The 20,586-nt window shown below is 39.3% G+C and overlaps 3 protein-coding genes across 5 annotated transcripts; 1 reads left to right on the top strand and 2 right to left on the bottom strand.

The window, feature by feature from the left end:
* Positions 1-7,720: 7,720 nt before the first annotated feature.
* Positions 7,721-13,075, bottom strand: LOC132788033 (iduronate 2-sulfatase). Of its 3 annotated transcripts, none has more exons than XM_060795324.1 (4): positions 12,759-13,072; positions 11,654-12,689; positions 11,055-11,228; positions 7,721-8,168 (listed from the first exon to the last, which is right to left on the bottom strand). In XM_060795324.1, exons 1-4 carry the CDS (start codon positions 12,963-12,965, stop codon positions 8,143-8,145), a joined length of 1,443 nt encoding a protein of 480 aa, XP_060651307.1. In that variant the 5' UTR covers positions 12,966-13,072; the 3' UTR covers positions 7,721-8,142. The 3 variants fall into 3 exon arrangements, 2 of the variants coding, with proteins under 2 accessions (XP_060651307.1, XP_060651306.1); XM_060795323.1 differs by lacking the exon at positions 7,721-8,168 and adding an exon at positions 9,808-10,987 and having other exon boundaries at positions 12,759-13,069; XR_009632616.1 differs by lacking the exon at positions 7,721-8,168 and adding an exon at positions 10,885-10,987 and having other exon boundaries at positions 11,650-12,689; positions 12,759-13,075.
* A 680-nt stretch (positions 13,076-13,755) lies between these two features.
* LOC132789508 (membrane protein BRI3) lies at positions 13,756-14,586 on the bottom strand. Its single transcript, XM_060797564.1, has 2 exons — positions 14,279-14,586; positions 13,756-14,222 (listed from the first exon to the last, which is right to left on the bottom strand). The coding sequence occupies exons 1-2, from the start codon at positions 14,355-14,357 to the stop codon at positions 13,936-13,938; spliced, it is 366 nt and encodes a 121-aa protein (XP_060653547.1). The 5' UTR covers positions 14,358-14,586; the 3' UTR covers positions 13,756-13,935.
* Positions 14,587-14,914: 328 nt separating this feature from the next.
* On the top strand, positions 14,915-18,706 carry LOC132789507 (YTH domain-containing protein 1). The gene is made up of 3 exons (XM_060797563.1): positions 14,915-15,020; positions 15,289-16,387; positions 16,958-18,706. Exons 2-3 carry the CDS (start codon positions 15,400-15,402, stop codon positions 18,205-18,207), a joined length of 2,238 nt encoding a protein of 745 aa, XP_060653546.1. The 5' UTR covers positions 14,915-15,020; positions 15,289-15,399; the 3' UTR covers positions 18,208-18,706.
* The last annotated feature ends 1,880 nt before the right edge of the window (positions 18,707-20,586 follow it).

The raw sequence follows: 20,586 nt of genomic DNA, 5'->3' as shown, positions 1-20,586 counted from the left end.
CAACCCCCGCTAACCACATTCCACCCCCCTCGCTCTCGCTCAGTATTTCTTTCGCTGACTCTGCGTGACACAAAAGGGTTGTGCTTTAATTAATTAATCAAATCGCCAAGGAATTCTCCACAACGTGTGTTGAGTCACACACAGCAAGATAGATGTGTGTGTGGGTGCAAGTGTGTGTGTGTGTGTGTAAGTGTGTGTGGCATTCTTGTGTCCACGCTCTTGGGGTCAATTTGGGAGTCAACGGTGTCACACATAATATTCTCCGAATTTTTCATGAATATCAGCTCAATTAACTTTTGCTAACTGTAAATGTAAAACCCCAGGAAAGGGCCCATTGCAGCTCCCCACCGAGCCTCCCCCTTCCCCTCTTCCTCCGCCTCCTCTTCCCCTCCCCACGCACTTTCAGCGGAAATGATCGCGTATACGTTTGAGTGCATTTATAGAATTCATTCGCTGCTTGCGCCGTTTATGGAATCAAAACACAAACAGGAACTCCCTTAATATGCGGCCAGAGTCGATTAGAGAGGGCTTATGTTAGTTGTGTGTGATTAACAGAGAAATATGTATACTACATTTATACATTTATATATGCATACATATATTATTTATGTACACAGAGCGAAAAACAAAAGTCCACAAGAACAATGCCATGTGAGTATAAATGTTAACATTTAGTAATATGTTAATGGTTTATTTCATATTATTGTTTTAATATTATTTATGTTAAATTCAAGAAACAGATTATATTATACTAAGTACTAAATATTAATATTGATATTAATGTATAATATTATTTATTTTATATTCAGGAAACAGATTATATTATACTTAGTACTAAATACTAAATATAAATAAATCTAAAAATACTAAATTGACGTTTATTTATTTAGTATTCATTAAATAGCTTATTATATGAGTTTGTATTGTCATTCTGACTTATTTATACTTATTTGGTAGTCAATAAATTCTTAAAATTTCTATCTTAATACTACATTGGCAGTTTTTACTTAAAAAAATACTTCTATAACTAAAAAATACTGAAAATACTGAAATACCGAGATTTGTATATGTTTTATTTTAAATAATTTTTTTTTCAATCATTCAGCATTGCTATTTATTTACTTTATAATCAACAGATTTCATTTAAATTTAGTTTTTTCATTTTGTTATTTAGTTATTTATTTTTATTTATTTTGTATTTTCAAGCTTATAATAAACATTTGTCTTAGTTTGAATTTCGCTATTTTTTGTTTTCAATGAATGGTACAAAATTTTTATGAGTTTTTTTTTTGTCAATTTTATTTGTAATTATTTGCTTTTCTATAATTTATAAATTTATAACTCTCATATTTAGTTTATCGTTTTGTTCTGTGTACAAACATTTATATATGTCACGATGTAAATATGTTTGTATGCTTTGTCTACTCGCATATATCCATCATGCACAATCAATGCAAATGGGAATGTAAATGTTCAAATTGTAAAATCGACTTGTTGTTGTTGTTTTTGTTGTTGCTGCGCAGATGCTCACGGAATATCAAATTACTCGGCTTTGGTTTTGGTTTTGGTTTCGATTCAAGTCGAGTCGAGCTAAGTTGAGTTGAGTTGAGTTGAATCGAATCGAAGTGAGACGAGTTGAGTGTGTGGGATACTCGTAATGTGCCGCTTGGATTTATGTTTATCCAAATAAACCGCGGCATTTTTTAAAGCAAATAGTTGCGATTGTGATTGCGATTGCCATTATTATCGTAGTTGTTTTTGTTGTTGCAGCTGTGGTGTGGTGTGCTCTGCTGTGGGGTGCTAATAAATAAATCGCATTTACAGCGCAGACAAGTACATCACGTATACGCAAGGTAGAGTTAGTTTAGCTCGTAACCAACTAACTAACTACATACAGCGAACTGCCCGTGAGGTCGACACACACATCAAAACAATTCTAGTCATAGGCCCTACTAGTCAGTCAACTATAGTAGCTATATGCGTCCATCCGCAAGTTGTGCTTATTCAAAAAGCACTTGCGGCTTTGCCTTTTTCTGTATGCGTAACGCAATCTATTCATAAAATGAAATTAAATAAAATACAACAACAACAAAATGCAGAACAAAAAAAAATAAACGAAAAAATAACAACAACAGCAAAAACAAGCAAGCAAGCAGCAAAAACAAAAGAGAAATAAATATTTTCATTTGTAAGACCGGAAGAGCACTTCCTCTCTGTGGCTCTGCCATCAATCCATGCCGCTGTCGCAGTCGCTTTCGCAGTCGCAGATAGACGACAGCCCCATGCTCATGCCGTCCTGCTTATTGGTGATTTCAGTGCCCTTCAGTATTGGCTGGCGACGATCGCACTCGCCACGCACTACCTACAACGTAGACAGCTATGGGCTAGTGTGTGTTTGGTGACTACAAACGGTCTATCAAAAAATGAAAAGTATCGAAAATTAAGCTATTAAAATAAATTTTAAAAAATTGTACAAAATAATTCATTTTGATTTCCAGCAATAAAAGCTAAAGCTTTGAACAGATTAATTTAAATAAAATAAATTTCAGGAACATAGAAAAAAAATTTGTGAATGAAGTATTATTTCATTATTTTTAATATTAAATGATTACAAAATTAACTTCTTAACTAAATACATTTTAAAAACTTACATTTTTAAGATATTTTTTTTTTTGAAATAATTCTTCTTTTACAAATTTGTTAACATTTCATCATTAAATATAAAATGATTATAAAATTATTATTTTACTTGTATAATCATTTTATATATATATTTGTATATATAATAATATTATAATTTGTGACTTGTCATGAACTAGAGCTGCTTACTAAGGCACTAGTGAAAACACTAGTCGCTTTTTAGTGTCTCTTGCTGTTGGGTATTTGCTTCTAAAACGCACACAAGTACACAGACTTGCCTAATCACACACACACACACTCAGATAGTCGCTTGTATGCTAAATGGCTGCCCTATGCTCGCTTGGCCCGTGCTTAGCTCGTCCACTAGACCAACAACAACAACACTCCAAGTGCAGCATTGCCAGCTGCTCTCCACTCACACACATGCAAATACATATTTGTGTAAGTGTGTGTGTGTGTTTGTGTGTGAGTCTACTTACTAAACATGTTTAGTTTTGTTATCGGGCGAGGAAACGCCTCCATCCGCAGCCACTCATTGAGAATGCAATGCGATATGTGTGATTTTTATTGAAGCATAGCCAGATATCACAAACAGATTTATGCCGGATGAATACATATAAGAATCAAGCATATACGTACATACATACTTATGTATGTAATAAACTTATAAAAATGATTAACTTTAATTATACATTTTTATGGCTACATCCTGGATTTTTTCGAAGTGGCAAAGTCTAGAAGATATGAAGATCAACTGCAACTTTAAAAATATTAATTTGAATTAAATACCTTATCATAAATAGTCTAAAAATACTTTAACATTGATATGTAACAAAGCTGGCTTAATTGATTTATTTCATTATCTTTCAATTATAAAGAAATTCTCCTAGTTGTAGAACTAAAGAATTTAAGTTTTACAATGAGAAACAAAATGGGTGGATAAAAGTGACTTTTTAACCTTCCATCACGGAGACAATGACAAAATTATTATAGAGTTCCTAATAGGAACTTCTTATCATCAAAATATAGGTGAGTTTTAAACAAAACCAAAGTCTAATTAAAAGTTTTATAGAAAATATAATGAAATAACGGAATAAAGTAAACGTTTTATGGGTCCTATGTTTGTCACGGGCTTTTCTAGTTATACCCGTTTCTACAATAACCGTTACTTATGGTAAAATATCTTAAATTAAATGAACATTTTAAAAAACAATTTTTATTTTAGAATTATTCATATTTTCCCTCTCTCCAAACACCTAAATTGATGTCAGATAAGCATGACATTAGGAAGAATTCTTTCCCAGTTAATCCCGTTTCCTTTAGTTGTGATCGTATTAAGTTGGCCCTATATCATGACAAACTATTTAAAGATTCGAATTGTGTGTAAAACTGTTCACAATATTTAAACACATCTCAGCCAGAACATTATTGAAATGCGAAATTTTCCGCAAATAAAAGAGGAGTGGAAAGGAGGGAAAGTGCGGAGGAGGAGGTTGGGGAAAAGAACGCCCATCAGCAAATATTTCGAATAACATTTAGCGCAAAACTGGCGCCAGCAATTGGCCCGAGAAGCACGGCGGCTACCTGAAATGCTCATTAAATTGAAGCGTGAAAATTGTTTGTGAATTGGGAAAAAAACATTGAAGAATCCACTCGTACACTCAAAAATTGGAAAATGACAGACGAACCAAAGAGAGAGAGTGAGAGAGAAAGAGGCAAAGTACAAAACGAGCATTTTTAGAAAGTAAAAATAGAGCGAGGGAGAGGGAGCAAGAGAGAGAGAGAGAGGGAAATGGATCAGCTCTGATCTGATCTGAGGCGAACCGTGGCTGTCGGTGGATATACTTTATTTACGTCATGGGTATTTATAGTTTTTGAACTCAAACAGGTGTAAACCGTAAAGCCAAAAACATTGTTTAAATCATTTAATTGTAAACTTTTGCCTCCTCTCATCTCGTGTTTTTTTCGCAAGATCAGCACGCTCCTCATCTTTATATCTCTGTTCTCTCTGCTCACTCTGATAGTGCAATCAGACAACAAACTATAGCTAGAGGCATGTACTCAAGGCTGAAGGCGTGCGCTTCCAGGAACTGCCCCTCATTGAAGTTCATAAAATTTTTTGGCACGCGGCTTCTTTTTTTATTTAGCTGTTGTTGTTGTTGGCCCCATTGGTGTTGATATGCCCAGATATTGCCAGAAGAACGAACGAACAAACGAACGAATGAACACAACACCAAGTTGAGACTGTGCTGCGCATGCGCCGGACAACTCACCTTCTTCTGATGCTGCTTAATTTGAATTATTTGGCCGTAAATAACGCATAATAGGATCAGAGAGAGAGAGAGGGAGCCAGGCAGGGAGATTTAGGGATAGCGCAGCATCGCTTGTCTGTAAAAATGAGATTTTTATTTCGAATTTGAATTGCGGCAGCAGAGCATGAGATCCAGCGATCTCTCCAGCGACAGAGACAGAAACAAAACATCGCAGACAGAGGTTTAAATATGTATTATCATAAAAACCTGGCTGAAAGGAGCAAGACAATATTTCAATGCAAGTATCCCCAGCTCTTTTTATGTAATTGAGCACCAACAAAAAAGTAATAACATAAGATAAACTTACTTGCTTACACAGAAGATTAAATACTAAGGAAATCGTATTTCAATCACCAACATTTTAAGGACAGCACCCAAAAAAAACAAGACTGCTTTTGTGAGTAAAACACAATTTTTTATTTTAGTTTGTATGCATCAGAGTTTAAAACTGAGTAAAAAACAATTTTTAATTTTAGTTCATATGCATCACATTTTAAAATTGAGGTATTTAATTTAAGCAAACCATTTTTTAATCAAAATTTAGAGTGAAAATAGCTTGAACTTTAAAGTATATTTTAAAATAAGTATTAAAATATACCATTACACATATAATATACCATTGAGAACAAAATATACTAAAATTCTCAACACAGCAAAAATGGTTTTGGGCAATATACAATTAATTCTTAAATTCCTTCTACATTTCTCATAAAATCCCCACCAAATTTTCAGTACTAATTAACATTATTGTATGAATTAAGTTATGTATAAATCAATTAATGTATGAATTGAATTAAATAATATTAATATATTGTACTTCAATTCATACATTCCATGTATAATGCTTTAATGTATTGAACCTTTGTACCAGACTGAAGACAAAAGACAAAAAAGCGATCGACGATGCGATGCGGATCGCCACAACGATCGAGAAACTTGTTTAGCACGCGTTACAGCGGCTGCCTGTATTGCTTTTCAAATTATTTGCCTTCGGTCACTCTCCGCACTATCTACACACCGCCCTGCCCCGCCCCCCACTCAGACCTTTCTCTGTCCATGTCGCCAGTTACTGTCCCTTGTCCTGATGCTGTCGATGCTTCAGCTTGTGCCAAGATCCGCCCAACGTACTCTGTACTCGATACTCGTATTTGTATTTGTATTTGTTTATGCCACATGAAAAAAGTCAGCAAGCAGCAAAAATCTTCTCGTTTTACTCCGTAATCCGTTCAGCTAAACGTTGATCACACACACAACCGATGGCCACTTCCCTCAGCACAGTGGGCCAAAAGAAGGATTTATGTAACATATCTTATGATCCTTTATTTTATGATACACAAATTGTATCCGGCTTGAGTGGGTGTGTCTCCCAATTCTTCTGAATAATATACAATGATACGCTTCCATTGAGAATAAAGTCTATCAAAATAAATTCAGCTTCAACATACACGAATTAAATTCTAAGAAGAGCTAACTGAATGACGTAAAGAAAATAACAAGAGGTTATTCCTGTTATGATGTTGTGTATGTTATATAAGAGTTTTTTTTGTATATCATTCATTTGATTTATTGAATTTGAAACATCTCTATTTTTAACACAATAAGTTTGTTGACATAAAATAAGTTATAAAACAATACACTTAAAAAACCAAAAAACATACCAAATTTAACTGAAATGTATTTTGTATGGCAGCTTTATTATTAAAATTAAAATTTAAACTAGTTCTGTGAAAAGAAAAAGAAAATAGCTAATTATAAAATTATATCAAATATCTTTATCAAACTGGAGGAGTTAAAGAATCAAATTAGGAATCAAACTCGGTTAATTTGTTAAAAATTTAAACTAGTTATTCGAAAAAAAATCATAATAAAAATGCTAGTTGATCAAAATTTTTAATATTTGCGCATTTTTATAATTAAGCATTGTCCCACTGTGCTTGGTCCGCGATCTTCCCATCTTCCCGCTGCCCCGTGTTGTGCCTTCATCTGGTCCGTCCGGCGACTGTTCGCTGCGTGGGCTCATTCTGGAATTTCTACACTCATTCTTGATTGTTTCGTTTAGTTATGTTTAACGCTCTGGGCCATATGTGTTGCATTCCAGCTGAATTGGTTTTGCTTCAACAAAACGGGAAAAAATCAAGCCGAACCGAACTACAAAAACGAAAAAAACGAAAAAAAAAACAATGAAAAATCTCTGACAAACTCCGAGAGAGTCTGCGCATCTGACCAAGCTGGGCCAAGCCCGAGCTGAAGGTAATAAATTTGAATTTCAATAAATTATTTTGTTGCTACAAGACAGGCGGTTAGGAATCCTCTTCACTTCGATCGCGATCAGTGATCAACGCAATGAATACCGATTGTTAAATCAAGAAAATAAAATAACAATAAAACGAAGAGGGTAAAATATTTATTAATTTTTGGTGACTACATCAGATTCAGAAATATATTTAAGCCAAGTTGTATTTTTTATATTTTAGTTTGCCACACTTTCATTATTTAAAGCATTACAGGGTATCTCTTAGTCACCTTTCACTGGAGCACTCTTACTTGTTCTTCTCGTTTCTGTATGTTTTTTTATACTTATTTATTTTTTATATTCATTTTTTTTCATTCTGTTGTTGTTTGTCTGAATCGCTGGAATTTCATTCAAAATTTTTTACTTGACCAATTTCTTTTTTTGGCATTGTCGTCTCTTTTTATGGCCAGGGTCCATTGTTGACCACGTCTGTCAGCCGTAGTTTGTAGTTTTTGTTTTTTTTTAGTTTGTTTTTGGGTTTTTTTTTTGTACTTGATGAAGCGATCAGGCCTTGACATTGAAGGAAGACTGTTTTTAGGGGAGACTGTTTGTGTATTTAAGGCACAGCATTTTGGCAAGATCATGATCATTGTGCGAGACTATAGTCTAGCCATCTGAGGGATCTCATCAGCATAGGTAATCACCCAATGAACAAAAAATTTATATATATTTCCAGCTTGACACAGCTTGACATCTGTTGGGGCACATTTGCCAGACACCTGAGGAGAGCAATAATGATAATGATGCTTGCGATGATGATGCGCATGATAATGATGATGATGATGATCAGTTGGCATAATCCGGCCCAACATTAATTCATGGAGATTCCGTCAAAAGAAATTTAGAGCCCTCGGCCAGCCTCCAGCTCGCAACCAGTTATGGCCAACAAAGTTTTTACTAGTCAACTCGAAGAAGAGGTATCACTGAAGAAAAAAAATAGAGAGAGAGAAAAATAAAAATTAAATCAACTGACAAAGCTAACAAACAACCTTCGTCATTAGCCTTAGCCAAACTATGGCATGTCAACGAAAATTAGCATTTTTTTTTTTTTTGGTACCGAGGCAACTTTAGCTTTGGCATTAGCTTTGCTCTCTGGGGCTTTTGGGTATTTGGGTTTTGGGCTGCGACACTACGAGAGACCCGAGCATAGTTATAGCGGGATGCGATGCGTTCGAGTTGGAGTTGTGTTAAGTTGGCTCGAGCCAAAAGCCAAGAGCAGCAACCACGTTTCCAGTTGCTCGCAAACTGTGCGTAGGTAAGAATGGAGCATGGAGAACGTCACAAGCACACACACACACATACACAGAAACGTACGCACACATACTCACTCGGTATCCACACAAACGGCCTACGCATATTTTGCAATTTCGTTTGTGACGCCCACGCATTTGAATTAGCTTAGAAATAAGCAACAACAGTCAGAAAAACAAGAACCTCGTCAACCTACAAACACTCATACTCATACTCAAACTCACATTATAGTCGACGAGTATTCACATTAGTTGCTATACTCTCGTATACTCACATTCTGCGAGTGGTTTCCAATGTTTTTTCTCTGTTTTGTTGCTTTTTGGAGTGTGCTTTAGTTACTTGTCAGAGCTTGAGAGCTGTACTCAATTTCGGGCCAGACTGTCTGCAAAATTTCAAAGCGAGACTAATTACTATCTAAAGAATAATACAATTAAGAATGTTCTTAAAAAAAAATAGAGGAAGATTTTAAATAATGTAAATCTGGTTAAGAAAAAGAAGAAGAAATATACTTACAAAATTATTTAAAGATTTTAAATAATGAAAATCTAGTAAAGAAAACGAAGAATATTTTTAAGAAAAATATAATAATATACTATAACATTTTTACTTTTAAATAAAATATTACAAATATTTTTTAATAAATTTAAGTAAAATCTATATGTATTTTTCAATTACACATATCATATATAAAAGTTTACAATATTTATAAAATTAATTTATTGCCTTGACATAGCAAATTGAGTTCTTATTAATATTAGTATATTTCAATTTTCTTTAAATTCTTAAGATGAACAAACAATAAATAAATTTTTTTTATAATTTATATTAGGTCACCAGATGAGGTTGAGCTCCAATAAAATTCATATAGTTTTATATCTTTAAACTCTGTTAGTCGTCTACTACAGTGACTGTTGTCCAGTAAAGTTATTAAATGGTTTACGTAATTAATTATTTTTTGTATATATTTATTTTAGTTGAGAATCCATACTAATTAAAAATAATACCGAACCAAAAAATTTTAGGTCTCTAATGCTTAATAATACTACTAGAAAACAGGTCATTTAATATCTCTTTACAATTTTAGTATATTTCCTTAGAAAGTATACAAATAATAGCTTCTCTGTACTGTTTAATATGATATATAATTAAAAATTCTACTTTATTACATGTCATTTTTGAGTATGAATACAAAAGTAAGCTTGCACCCAATGTTTTTTTTTTTTTGTTAATTGTATAAAACACCATAATTTGCATAAGTTATAGTATTTCTCTGTTTAAATGATAGAGCGTTGGATATGAAACTTTGCTTACGAGCTGAGCTTTCCAAAAATGATCGTAGGCAAATACAAATGCAATTTATGGCATCTGCCACACCTCCAGTCTTCAGTGTTCAGTCGTCAGTCTGCAGTCCCCAAAAGCCAGATGCAGTAAGCGGTAAATGTGGTTCACAGCCGTCTAATGCGAGTAAAAGCGCTGCCAAAATTCAGTTTAATCACCTCAAGACACGGCCCATATGGCCGCATAACAAGCGAAGCCACCAACACACAGCAACGCAGCGACTTCAAACGCAGCCCACGCCAATTGGCATATGTACACACACATAGATAAGCATAAATGTGCATATGTGGAGCGTGTTGTGTGTGTGTGAGTGGTGAGATGAATGGCGAGTGGTGAATGGTAAGCAAAGAGAGAGAGACACAAAGAAAGAGAGCGGGGTCGTCTTTACAGCAGTGGTGGTGGCTGGTGGGCGGGCGGTCTGCAGGGCGATTAGAGTGATCGAGTGATGCGTTGTCGGCTGCAGATTTAATTACCCAGCAGAGCGACAGCAGCAGCCAGCATACATATATTTTCACCCGCTTGGCAACAGCTGCAGCAGTGAAATTAATAGCTAGATTTTAGCCATAGCTACACACACACACACACTCAATGTGTGTGTTTCGCTTGAGTTTCGGCTTGGGCGTCGCGTCGCTGTCAACGGTAAGACGAACGCCAACGCCGACGCCAACGTTGAATAAAAATTTCATTCACAAAAATTCAGAAAACGAAGCAGCAAAGCCAAAAAGGCAATGGACACAAGTCACGCATGCGCGGCACGAACTGCGACAAAGTGAAGAAGGGGAAAAATTACACCCAAAGTATGTGCGAGTACACACACACACTCGCAATCACACACACATGGATAGGCTTGCAGCGCCTGTAAGCCGGATGTATTAAATTCCAATTATGACTACAAGATATTTGCTTGGCTGTTTTTTTCTCTTTTTTATTACGACTCCGTATTATGCATACACTCTTTTTATGCGTTAGTCTACAAATTATTTTCAACTTCAAGGTGCCGAGATGGTCGAGCTAAATTAGCCAACGGCCTCAATCAGTTGGCGTCGCAAACGATGACGTATCGCATTGAACTCGGTGAGGGAGACCAGATTAAGCTCCTCGCCAGCGTCCAGACGATGATCGTACAGCTCTTCGCCGTAAATGTTGTGCCAGTCTGTAAATACACCACACCACACTTAGCAAGGGCTGCAACCTTCGTTTGGTGTATGTCGCAAACTCACCTCGACTAAAGTTGTGCGCATGGAAACGAACCCAGAGCGTGTAGCGATAGAAATCAGTGCGCAGACTGTAGCCCATGATTTTGATGTTGCGCAGCTTTGGCTTATCGCTGTTGGGATGCTTGGTGGGCAGCATGCCTGGCCGTGGATATTGACTCAGGGCCACATGCTCTTCGGCTGAAAGGGAAATAAACTTAATGTTATTAAAATTAAAAATAAAAATCTCATAAAATCTGTTAACATAAAGAAAACATTGAACTGGCAGAATTGACTCTGCATTGCTACAATACTATGCAATTGAATGATATAGTAGATATAGTAAATTTAGATTATTTATTATAATTCTTCGGGGAAGGTCTCAGTCTGGAGACTACTTCCTTATTAAATATAGATATATGTATATGTTAACAGGGACGCGAAGGTTACACTCTTTTTCTTGTCAAGCAAAAGATTACTGGGTCTCTAACAGTCCTAACATTTAGGAGCTCCCTTTGCTCACTTCCTTAATTAAGAAATATATTGAAAGCTATCATATCTATTTACAAGGTCTCTAAGAGTCTAATCTTTCAGTGGTTTATAGAGATAGTAAGGCACTCACTCACCCAATCCCAAGCCCTGCAGCTGCGGATATAAGCTCTTGCCTTCGCCACAGGTGAGCTGCTCCCTGGCAACGCTGCTGCTGTTGCAGCTGGGCAATGGCGGCAAGTGAGCCAAGTCCACCAGTGTGGGAAATACATCGATCAGCTCCGTGATGCTGTGCATTCGCCTTGGTTGCGTTAACGGGAACTCGGGACTGCGAATGATCAGAGGCACTCGTAAAGCCACCTCAAAGTTGCTGTACTTGGCCCACTCGGCGTGCTCGCCCAGCGACCAGCCATGATCACCCAGCACCACAACGACAGTGCGTTCCAGATCCAGACGCGCCAGCAACTTGCCAAAGAGATCATCCACATAGGCCACCGAAGCGTAGTAGGCCTGACGTATTTGCGCCGCTTGTAGCTGCGAAATGGGACCATAGGGAAAAGAGATGTTGGTGTGCTTGAAGTCATCACGAGAGCGTACATCGGTATACGGATTCCAGGCAACATCCGGCATTTCTGGTGGCTTCACAGTGTCCGTGGTATAATTGTAAAACTGCTGCAGCGGAAAGTGGCCGAGGAACTGACGAGGAAAGCGGAAATTAATGTGCGGCTTGTGAAAACCCAAGGCGAGGAAATAAGGCTGACGTTGCCGTTTGCGGGACTCGATGAAACGCAGCGCCTCCGTGACGGATTCAATGTCGGGCAGCGTCTTGTAGGGCTGTGTTTGCAAGTGCACCGGACAGATGAGATAATTCTTGCGCAGGACGCCACCATTACGATCCGGACAAACGGGCGAGTTCATGAACTGTTCGGTGCGGGGTCTAAACGCGGGTGCAGACCAACTCAAAGGATAGTCATCGGTGTTGTTCGAGGACAGTCCAGGATGAAAGACCTTGCCACAGCTATAGGTGTAGTAGCCATGCTCTTTAAAATACTGCGGCAAGGTCGTGAAGTTCCCTACGAAGCTGCGCCAATAACTATAGAAATCATAAAGATGCAATGTGTCGGGTCTGCGTCCGGTTAACAAAGAATTACGACTTGGAGCGCACAGTGCCTGCTGCTGGGACGAAAGGTTGTGAATCAGTAGAGGAAAGTGTGGTAAGGCAGCAGGAGGAGGTTGTTTCACCTGACTGTAGGCGCGTGTAAATATGCTGCTACCCTGGGCAAATGCGTCCAGATTTGGCGTGCGCGCCAAGACATCGCCATAAGCACCCAGAGCGGGTCGCAGGTCATCGAAGATCACCATTACCACATTGTAGCGACTGGAAGCGGAAGCGTTTGCCCAACAGCCAGTGAAGAAGCAGAGGAGCAACAGAGCAGCTAACTTGGACATGTCTACACGAGCGACTTTTGCGACTGCAGTCGACTGTAGATGTTGCCTCCGAGGCGGATGCGATTGTGAATGCCGGCGATATTTGTAGTTTCATCTCATGTGGCATAAAGGGTATATAGGTTCAGGGTAAGTTGATGTAACAAGCGAGCTGAGAATGAAACCAACTAATGGGAGCTACATATATGATTAACCAGACAACGCAAGTCGCATTTATTTTTAATAAAAATATATATTTAATTTTTTTGAGATTGAAAATGATAAAGTTCCTCTCAGTAATTTAACATTTCTTTTAAGTGGTTTCTAACTAATTTTATGAATTTTTAAAATTCCAGTCTTGTTGCAGAATCAGATAATGTAAACTTTGTGGTGTGAAAGTGTCAACCTCTGAGCTCTTCATTCTATGCAGATTTATTTATTTATTATAGTTCAAAAGGCCTTTATAGATATGTGGGTAATAGAGCAGCCCAAATTAAGCAGGCCTTGCTCATTTACAGGGTATCCTTAGATCGTTCTTTTGCGCTTGTTTACATTCCACAAAGAGCGAAATTCACATGAATGCGCAAAAAGACAGCCAAACAAGCGGCGGCGTAATTTAAAACCGCCCCCATTATATTTCAATAAAGATTGAACGGAAGCGGGCCTCCGACCACAGCAACGGCAACAGCAACAGCAAACGGCAACGGCATAAACATGAAGGCGGCTTTAAGCACTCAGGCAATGTAATGTCTGGACATCAGACTCAACGGATGACGAAGCTTCCAAAAAGTAAGAAAATATGAACAGAGGCATATTTACAATATGGTAATAATAATATGTATACATGGTTTAATTATTAACAAAGCTTACGATTAGTAATTTGTGTGTGTTTATATATGTGTGTCTGTGTGGGTTTGTTTTTTCAAAACGTAAACAGTCCAATTCAATATGCTGCACCCAATTTTTGGAAATGATAACAATTGTGGCATTGCACTTAGAATGTGGCACCGCAGTTGCCACAACGCTTCTCGCGCATCGCCAGGCAGCATAGAATGCCCACGGGGAAGAAGAAGATGGCGCAGCATATTCCCAGTGGCGAGAATGTGTCCTCCAAGTAGCCAATCCGACACGACGGACAGCCGCCAATCACAATGATCTCCGCTGGCGGTGCCTGCTGCACCACAATGCTAACTGGCGTCGTTTCGAAGGCGCCGTATGTGGAGCTATTTAGCGGTGGCGCTGTTGGATGACCATGATGCACACCAGCAATGAGGCCAGTAGCTAAAAATTAGTTGCACTTTTAATATATACAGTGTATTTCGAATTAAATTACTCACTGGGATAGGCTGGAGCACTTCCACTCATGACTTCTTCGTAACTCGGCGGTTCGTTTTCTCTCTTTGTGTTTGCAGCCATTCTGCTTGCAATGTTAGGTAGGTAGCAAAGAAGGAAAAAGCTTTTTCAAGTGTTGCAATGACTCAGTCTAGGGGTCGCTCTATATGTTCTTTAGCATTAACTAATTTCTGTTATTGTATTGTTTTTATTGTGTTCTCTCTCCGTTGTGTCTGCCTATTCTTTGTTTTCTTTTGCGTTCTATCGATAATCAGCTGTTTACTGGTTATCGAAACAGCGCAACAAACTTATTGGACTTTAAATTTGCGGATTGTCAATATCTTATTATTTGACAAACTGAACTTAAATGAAATAAATAATACAATAATTACTAGTATTCATGTTACAAAAGATTACCTACAGTACAGTGCATTTTTGAATTGATCACTGATAATACATTTAATTGGCAGAGTATTTTTTTACTTGACATACAAAATAATTATTTAGAAACTCATTAATGTAGGCAAAATAAACAATATACATAGTTTGAGTTAAAAATGTTTCCTGCTATAGCTATCGATAGTTTATACACTTCTAATCGAGACTACAAAATGTATTCGATTGATGACTATCGATAAGCACGAATATAATGTAAAGAACGCAAACGCAAAGCAATACATATAGCCGCACTACTCTACCGCCATTGGTCTCTTCTTGTATCTGTTGACGCAAATTCGGTGTAATAAGGTTTGTGCATTAAAATTGCTTAAATTACGTTGTAAAAAAATCAAATAATAAGTGCAATCAATAGTGCAAGTGTCTGTTGAATGGTTGCATGCAACAGGTGGTAAAGTGAATGATGAGTTGTGCATATTTTCAACATCGTTTTGTTGGTGCTGAAAGAATTCCGCTTTTGCTAAATCGATTGGCATTTTTTTTCTTCTCTATTGTCTATTTCCGCTGCTCCGCAACTGCTGTCTCGCTCTCGCACGCTTGAATGAACGCAACCCATTAGAGAGGATACACATACAACTACAACAAAGCCGCTGTAGTACTACAGCAAAAGCAAAAACAAAAACAACAAGAGTGAGGTAAACAAAACAAGAGAAGTGTGAGTAGTTGGCTGATGCGCGACATGGCCGATTTAGACGCAGTGCATCTCGGCCTCGATGAAAATGAGGCAGACATCGCCGAGGAGCTGCAAGACTTTGACTCCTTCGACACACGGAGCGAAGCCTCCAAATCCCGAGGCGGCTCCATGGCCTCCGACTCTGAGCCGAGTATTAGCTCGGTGAGCACAGCGCCATCCTCGATCGATGGCAGTCGAAGCAGCAGCAAACGTCTGACCAAAACCAAATCCAGCAGCAGCAAGGCAGCTAAGGATGCGACTGCCAAGTCCACAACTGCGGCGACCACAACTAGCACAACAAGTGCAGCTGCAGCAGGTGGCGGTAAAAGTAAATCGAAGAAATCCTCCAAGCGTTCCGCTTCGCCCAGCGAGGTAAATGGCAAAAAGAAAAAGTCAAGCAGCAGTGGCAGCGAATCCAAGTCGAAGAAACAGCTGGAACCCGATGAAAAGTCGTCCAACTCAAAGTCACAGGATGGTGAAGAGCGCGACTCCAGTGCCAAAAAATCGCGCAGCAGCAGCAGCTCCAAGAAAAACACACCAACGGCAGCTGCCACAGCAGCCGGCGCAACTGGAGCTGGCGCCAAAAGCGATGCCAGCGATGCGGAGGATGAGAAACCAACGCATCTGCCTGCCTTGGAGTCGGACAGTGAATCTTCGGACTCTGATTCGGGCACACAGCACAAACGCAATGGCAGCGCTCGGGGCAAGACAACCAAAGCCACCAGCAGCTCTAAGGGATCGACACCGGAGAAGGATGGAGGAGCAAGTGGCAATAATACGCAAAAGTCCTATGACTATATGACGAAACTGAACTATTTGTTCCGCGACACGCGCTTCTTTCTCATCAAGTCCAATAACTCCGACAATGTGCAGTTGTCAAAGAACAAGAGCGTGTGGGCAACATTGCCCCAGAATGATGCCAATCTGAATCAAGCCTTCAAGGAGGCGCGCAATGTGCTGCTCATCTTCTCGGTCAACGAGAGCGGTAAGACAAGCTGGGGTTTTTATGGGGAAGAAGAGCATTACAACATTCGAGACTCTCCGTCTGTTTATATATCCGTATAATGAACAACAAGATCTTAGATACCAGAAAAGCCAGAGCTACTAAATTTGGAAAAATTACTTTTGATTGCTTTAGCGGTGAAGCTGAAGTCCCTTCTGAAGTGATTTTTGTTCCTTAATATCTTTTATATTTATGTTCCGATAGTAATGAAATTCGGAGAATGAATACTTTATTACTGTAAGGTTATAACCTTGAAAAATTCAGATTTTATTTAAGTTCATTTTAGAATTCAGAGAAAAATAAATGTTGAGGCAGTCAGCACTGTTGTATAGTTAGATTAATTGTCTTCATATTTATGTTATAATCACAGATTATTTCTACCAAACCTAAATTACTCAAAGTTCATTTTACATTATTTATAACCAATGCAATACTATAAATTACTTTTTTTGTACTCCCCTAAAATGAGTAGCAGGTATCTAAGAGTCAAGCCCACTCAACTGTAGTCGCCTTAGTTTTTTTCAACTCCTCAATCCTCATCATCTTTCGCAGGCAAATTCGCTGGCTTTGCTCGCATGGCGGCGCCATCGCGTCGCGATATTCCCCAGGTGGCCTGGGTGCTGCCGCCCAGCATTTCACCCAAGGCCTTGGGTGGCGTCATCGAGCTGGATTGGATATGCCGCAAAGAGTTGTCGTTCAATGCGACGCTGCACCTGCACAACTCATGGAACGAGGGTAAACCGGTGAAGATTGGACGTGACGGTCAGGAGATTGAGCCGAAAATTGGCGGCGAACTGTGTCGCCTGTTTCCCGAGGACGAAAACATCGAGTTGACGCCCATCTTGCGCAAATCAAAGGAGACGGCACGCGTGATGCGTGAGAAGGGCATCCATGTGATTTACAAGCCGCCGCGGAGCCTCTCCAGTCGTGGGCATGGCGGTGGCGGAGGTGGTGGACGCGGCAACAGTCAGCTGGGACCGATGCGACACAAGCGGAGCTATGGCCACGGGGCACCACATCATCATCAGCGACCGTATCGCCATCATCATCATCACCATCATCATGGCATGGGCATGGGCGGCATGCAGGGTGGCGGTGGCGGCGGCGGCTTCAAACGCAGCGGTTCACCATATCGCCAGATGGCCGCCGGAGCTGCCGGCGGCTCTGCTGAGATGGGGATGCCATCGTGGGAGCGTTACATGTCGACGGCTGCAGCTGCGGAGGCCTATGTGGCTGACTACATACGCAACATGCACGGCCAGCTGCCGCCGTTGCCCTTTGTGCCGCCCTTCGGCCAATTGCCTATGCCCACAGCAGCCGGAGCGGCGAACGCATTGCCCCCCGGTGCACCAGCATCGATGTACGAACAGTTGCCGCCACCGGTGCGCTACTACGATGGTCCGGGTGCACCGCCGTTGCCGGATTACCCGCCGCCACAGCCAATGCGACCACCGCCACCGGGTTTCGATAAGGCGCCCAGCTATGAGGACTTTGCGGCCTGGAAGAATGCGGGTTTGCCGACGGTGGCAGCACCACCGGGTTTCCCGGGAGTCTATGCCGCCAATGGCGGCAGCAGCAATGCCACAGGCAATGGAGGCGGCGGTGGAGGCGGAGGAAATGGCGGCGGTGGTGGAGCTGTGGCGAGCATTAGTGCTGGCAATCGCGATAATAACAACAGCTCGGTGGGCGGTCGACGACGCGATTATGGTGGTGGCGGTAACCGCAGCGGATCTTCGCGACAGTTTCGTGGTGATCGCGGTGGTGGCGGAGGTCAACGCAGCTACCGGGACACCAGGCGTTAAGTGTGCGGTTGAGCCTAATTGTCGGGTAATCGATAACAACAAAAGATAAGTTAAAAGTGCGCGAAATTTAAAAAAAAAATGAAAGAAAAGTATAAAGTAAATCCTCCTAATCCACATCCTTAATTGTGTCGCGTGTGCAAGTAGCAAGTAGCAGCAAAATGCAATGAAAATATCAAGTAAACGTAATCTAAGTGAGCAAACGGATCCGATAACTATCGTTATCGCAATCCAAACGATGATCGATAGTATGAACCGCTCGTATCTTATACACAACACTCCAACTCTCTCTTCTCTCTCCTCTCTCTCATACTTTTGCTTAGCTCTTTGTCATGCAAAAGTTCTATATAAATTAAACATAAAACAAACTTACAAAATAAGCAAATTACAACCACAACAAAAGAAAAAAAGAAAAGTAAACATCAGTTAATCCATATTTTAAAACACAAAAAAAAAAAGAAAAAAATACAGAAAAGAGAGAAAAAATATATCAAGCACAAAATGTGAACTTTATTTAAAAGAGACGCTACAACCAACCAACTACAACACAACAACATGAACGATAACTAACTTACCGTTATATATATGTATGTCGATAACGATATCGATAAATCGAAGCAGTGATGTGTGTGTATTGTGTGCGTGTGCTTTCCCTGTGCTTTTCCCCTCACAACAACAACGAGAGTTGGACTTTGAATTGAACGTTCGAATGCGGAGTCGGAATCGGATCCGCATCCTTCCCACCCAAAAATAAATAAGCAAATGGCACTCATATTACAACAAATCGATCGTTGCAAAACGATAACGATTCACAAATTTTGAAATGAAACAAAACAACCCAACCATATAACACCCGGACAGCATCTCATCTCCTTAGCGAACCTAATGCAATCAACTCCTTAACAAAGGACTCTACTATATACATTCACATCCATATCGTGATATAAGATTATGTGATATTTTTGAGCCTTTCGGCTTACCATAACTTCAACTAACCGACCGCTATAATAATATATTATGGCTTAGCCAAAATTTTCTTAAACTGCAATATTTTCAAGACTGCCACAATTTCAACTCCCATCGAAGGAGGGACTTCACTTGACCCACACTAGCAGACGACTTTGGGACAGTGTTAGGAACATTATTTTTCGTTTTCTTCGTTTGCTCTCTTTCATTGCAGGTGTCATATGTGCCAGAGAAGGCTACTGAAGATCATTGAGGACTAGATCAAGACTGAAATCAATCTGAAGACTGGATAATGTGTCAACAACATGAAACTATTAATTTTTATTATTTTTATTCAAACGTTATTATTAAAAGATATAAAAATGAAAAAAAAAATCTAATTTGTTTTACTTAAATGGGCAATTATGAAAATAATTCATCGTACTTACATGGAGTCTGAATCCCAGTTTTAAACTAAGCTGTCAGTTTCATTTCCTGTTGGAAGCATTTATCGGCCCTGGTATCTTACTGAAGAACAGCTGTTTAGGTGCTATGTAGCCCTCGTCAGAAAAGCCGGTTGTTTATATTTTGGTTGTGTATTATACACCACAATTGTTTCTTTGAACGCAAAAAAAGGATAAGTTTATATTATTTACGGTATTTAAAAAAAATGAAAATTAAAAGTTTGTGCGACTAATTAGGAGTTAAAATATGATAATATCTTGATTTTTATGGTTTATTTTAATCTATGATGTGGTCACTCCGTTTTATTACAATAACCATATAATAATTATGAATTAAAATTAATCTATTAAAATATTGTGTTATTGCATATTTTCAATTTAACAAATATATAGCATTTTGACAGATTCCGATTGTTTACTTCGAAAACAGCTGATGTGCTTTGCCAATGCGTGAAGCAAGCGTCTTTCGACGTTTGCTTTGTGCTCGTCATTCGTACATCTGCTTCCGTCGTCTCTACCCTCAGCCACCCGCTGCTGTAAACATGTAAACATAACCCAACTTTTGAGGCCGAGCAATACATGGCATGTGCATGCATGTGTGTGTGTGTATGAAGTGTGCATGTGCCATGTAGTTTGTCATGTATACACGACACAGATACATGGCAAAGACCGCGGCAAGCGTAAGCAAAGCAAAGCAGCTTTAATATACTTTTTTCAATTCTTCAGAAGCAAACCAATAACGCTGCAATGTTAATAATGTTAAGTTAATAAACTTGAATACATTAATCCGGTAGTGGGTGGGGGAATGACTGTGGGAGTCTCACCATGTAGCCCATATACATGGGTCGGCCGTGTATACATGGCAACCATTCTAGCCTACATGGCAACCACAAACTGGTTCTCGGCAAAGGCGCTCAGCGGGGCATTAGAAGTAACACGACAAAGCCTCCCCCCAAAAAACTACATGCGAAGT

The sequence above is a fragment of the Drosophila nasuta genome, chromosome 3, assembly GCF_023558535.2.
Source record: "Drosophila nasuta strain 15112-1781.00 chromosome 3, ASM2355853v1, whole genome shotgun sequence".
Taxonomy (NCBI): domain Eukaryota; kingdom Metazoa; phylum Arthropoda; class Insecta; order Diptera; family Drosophilidae; genus Drosophila; species Drosophila nasuta.
This window is presented reverse-complemented; position numbering and strand designations above follow the sequence as displayed.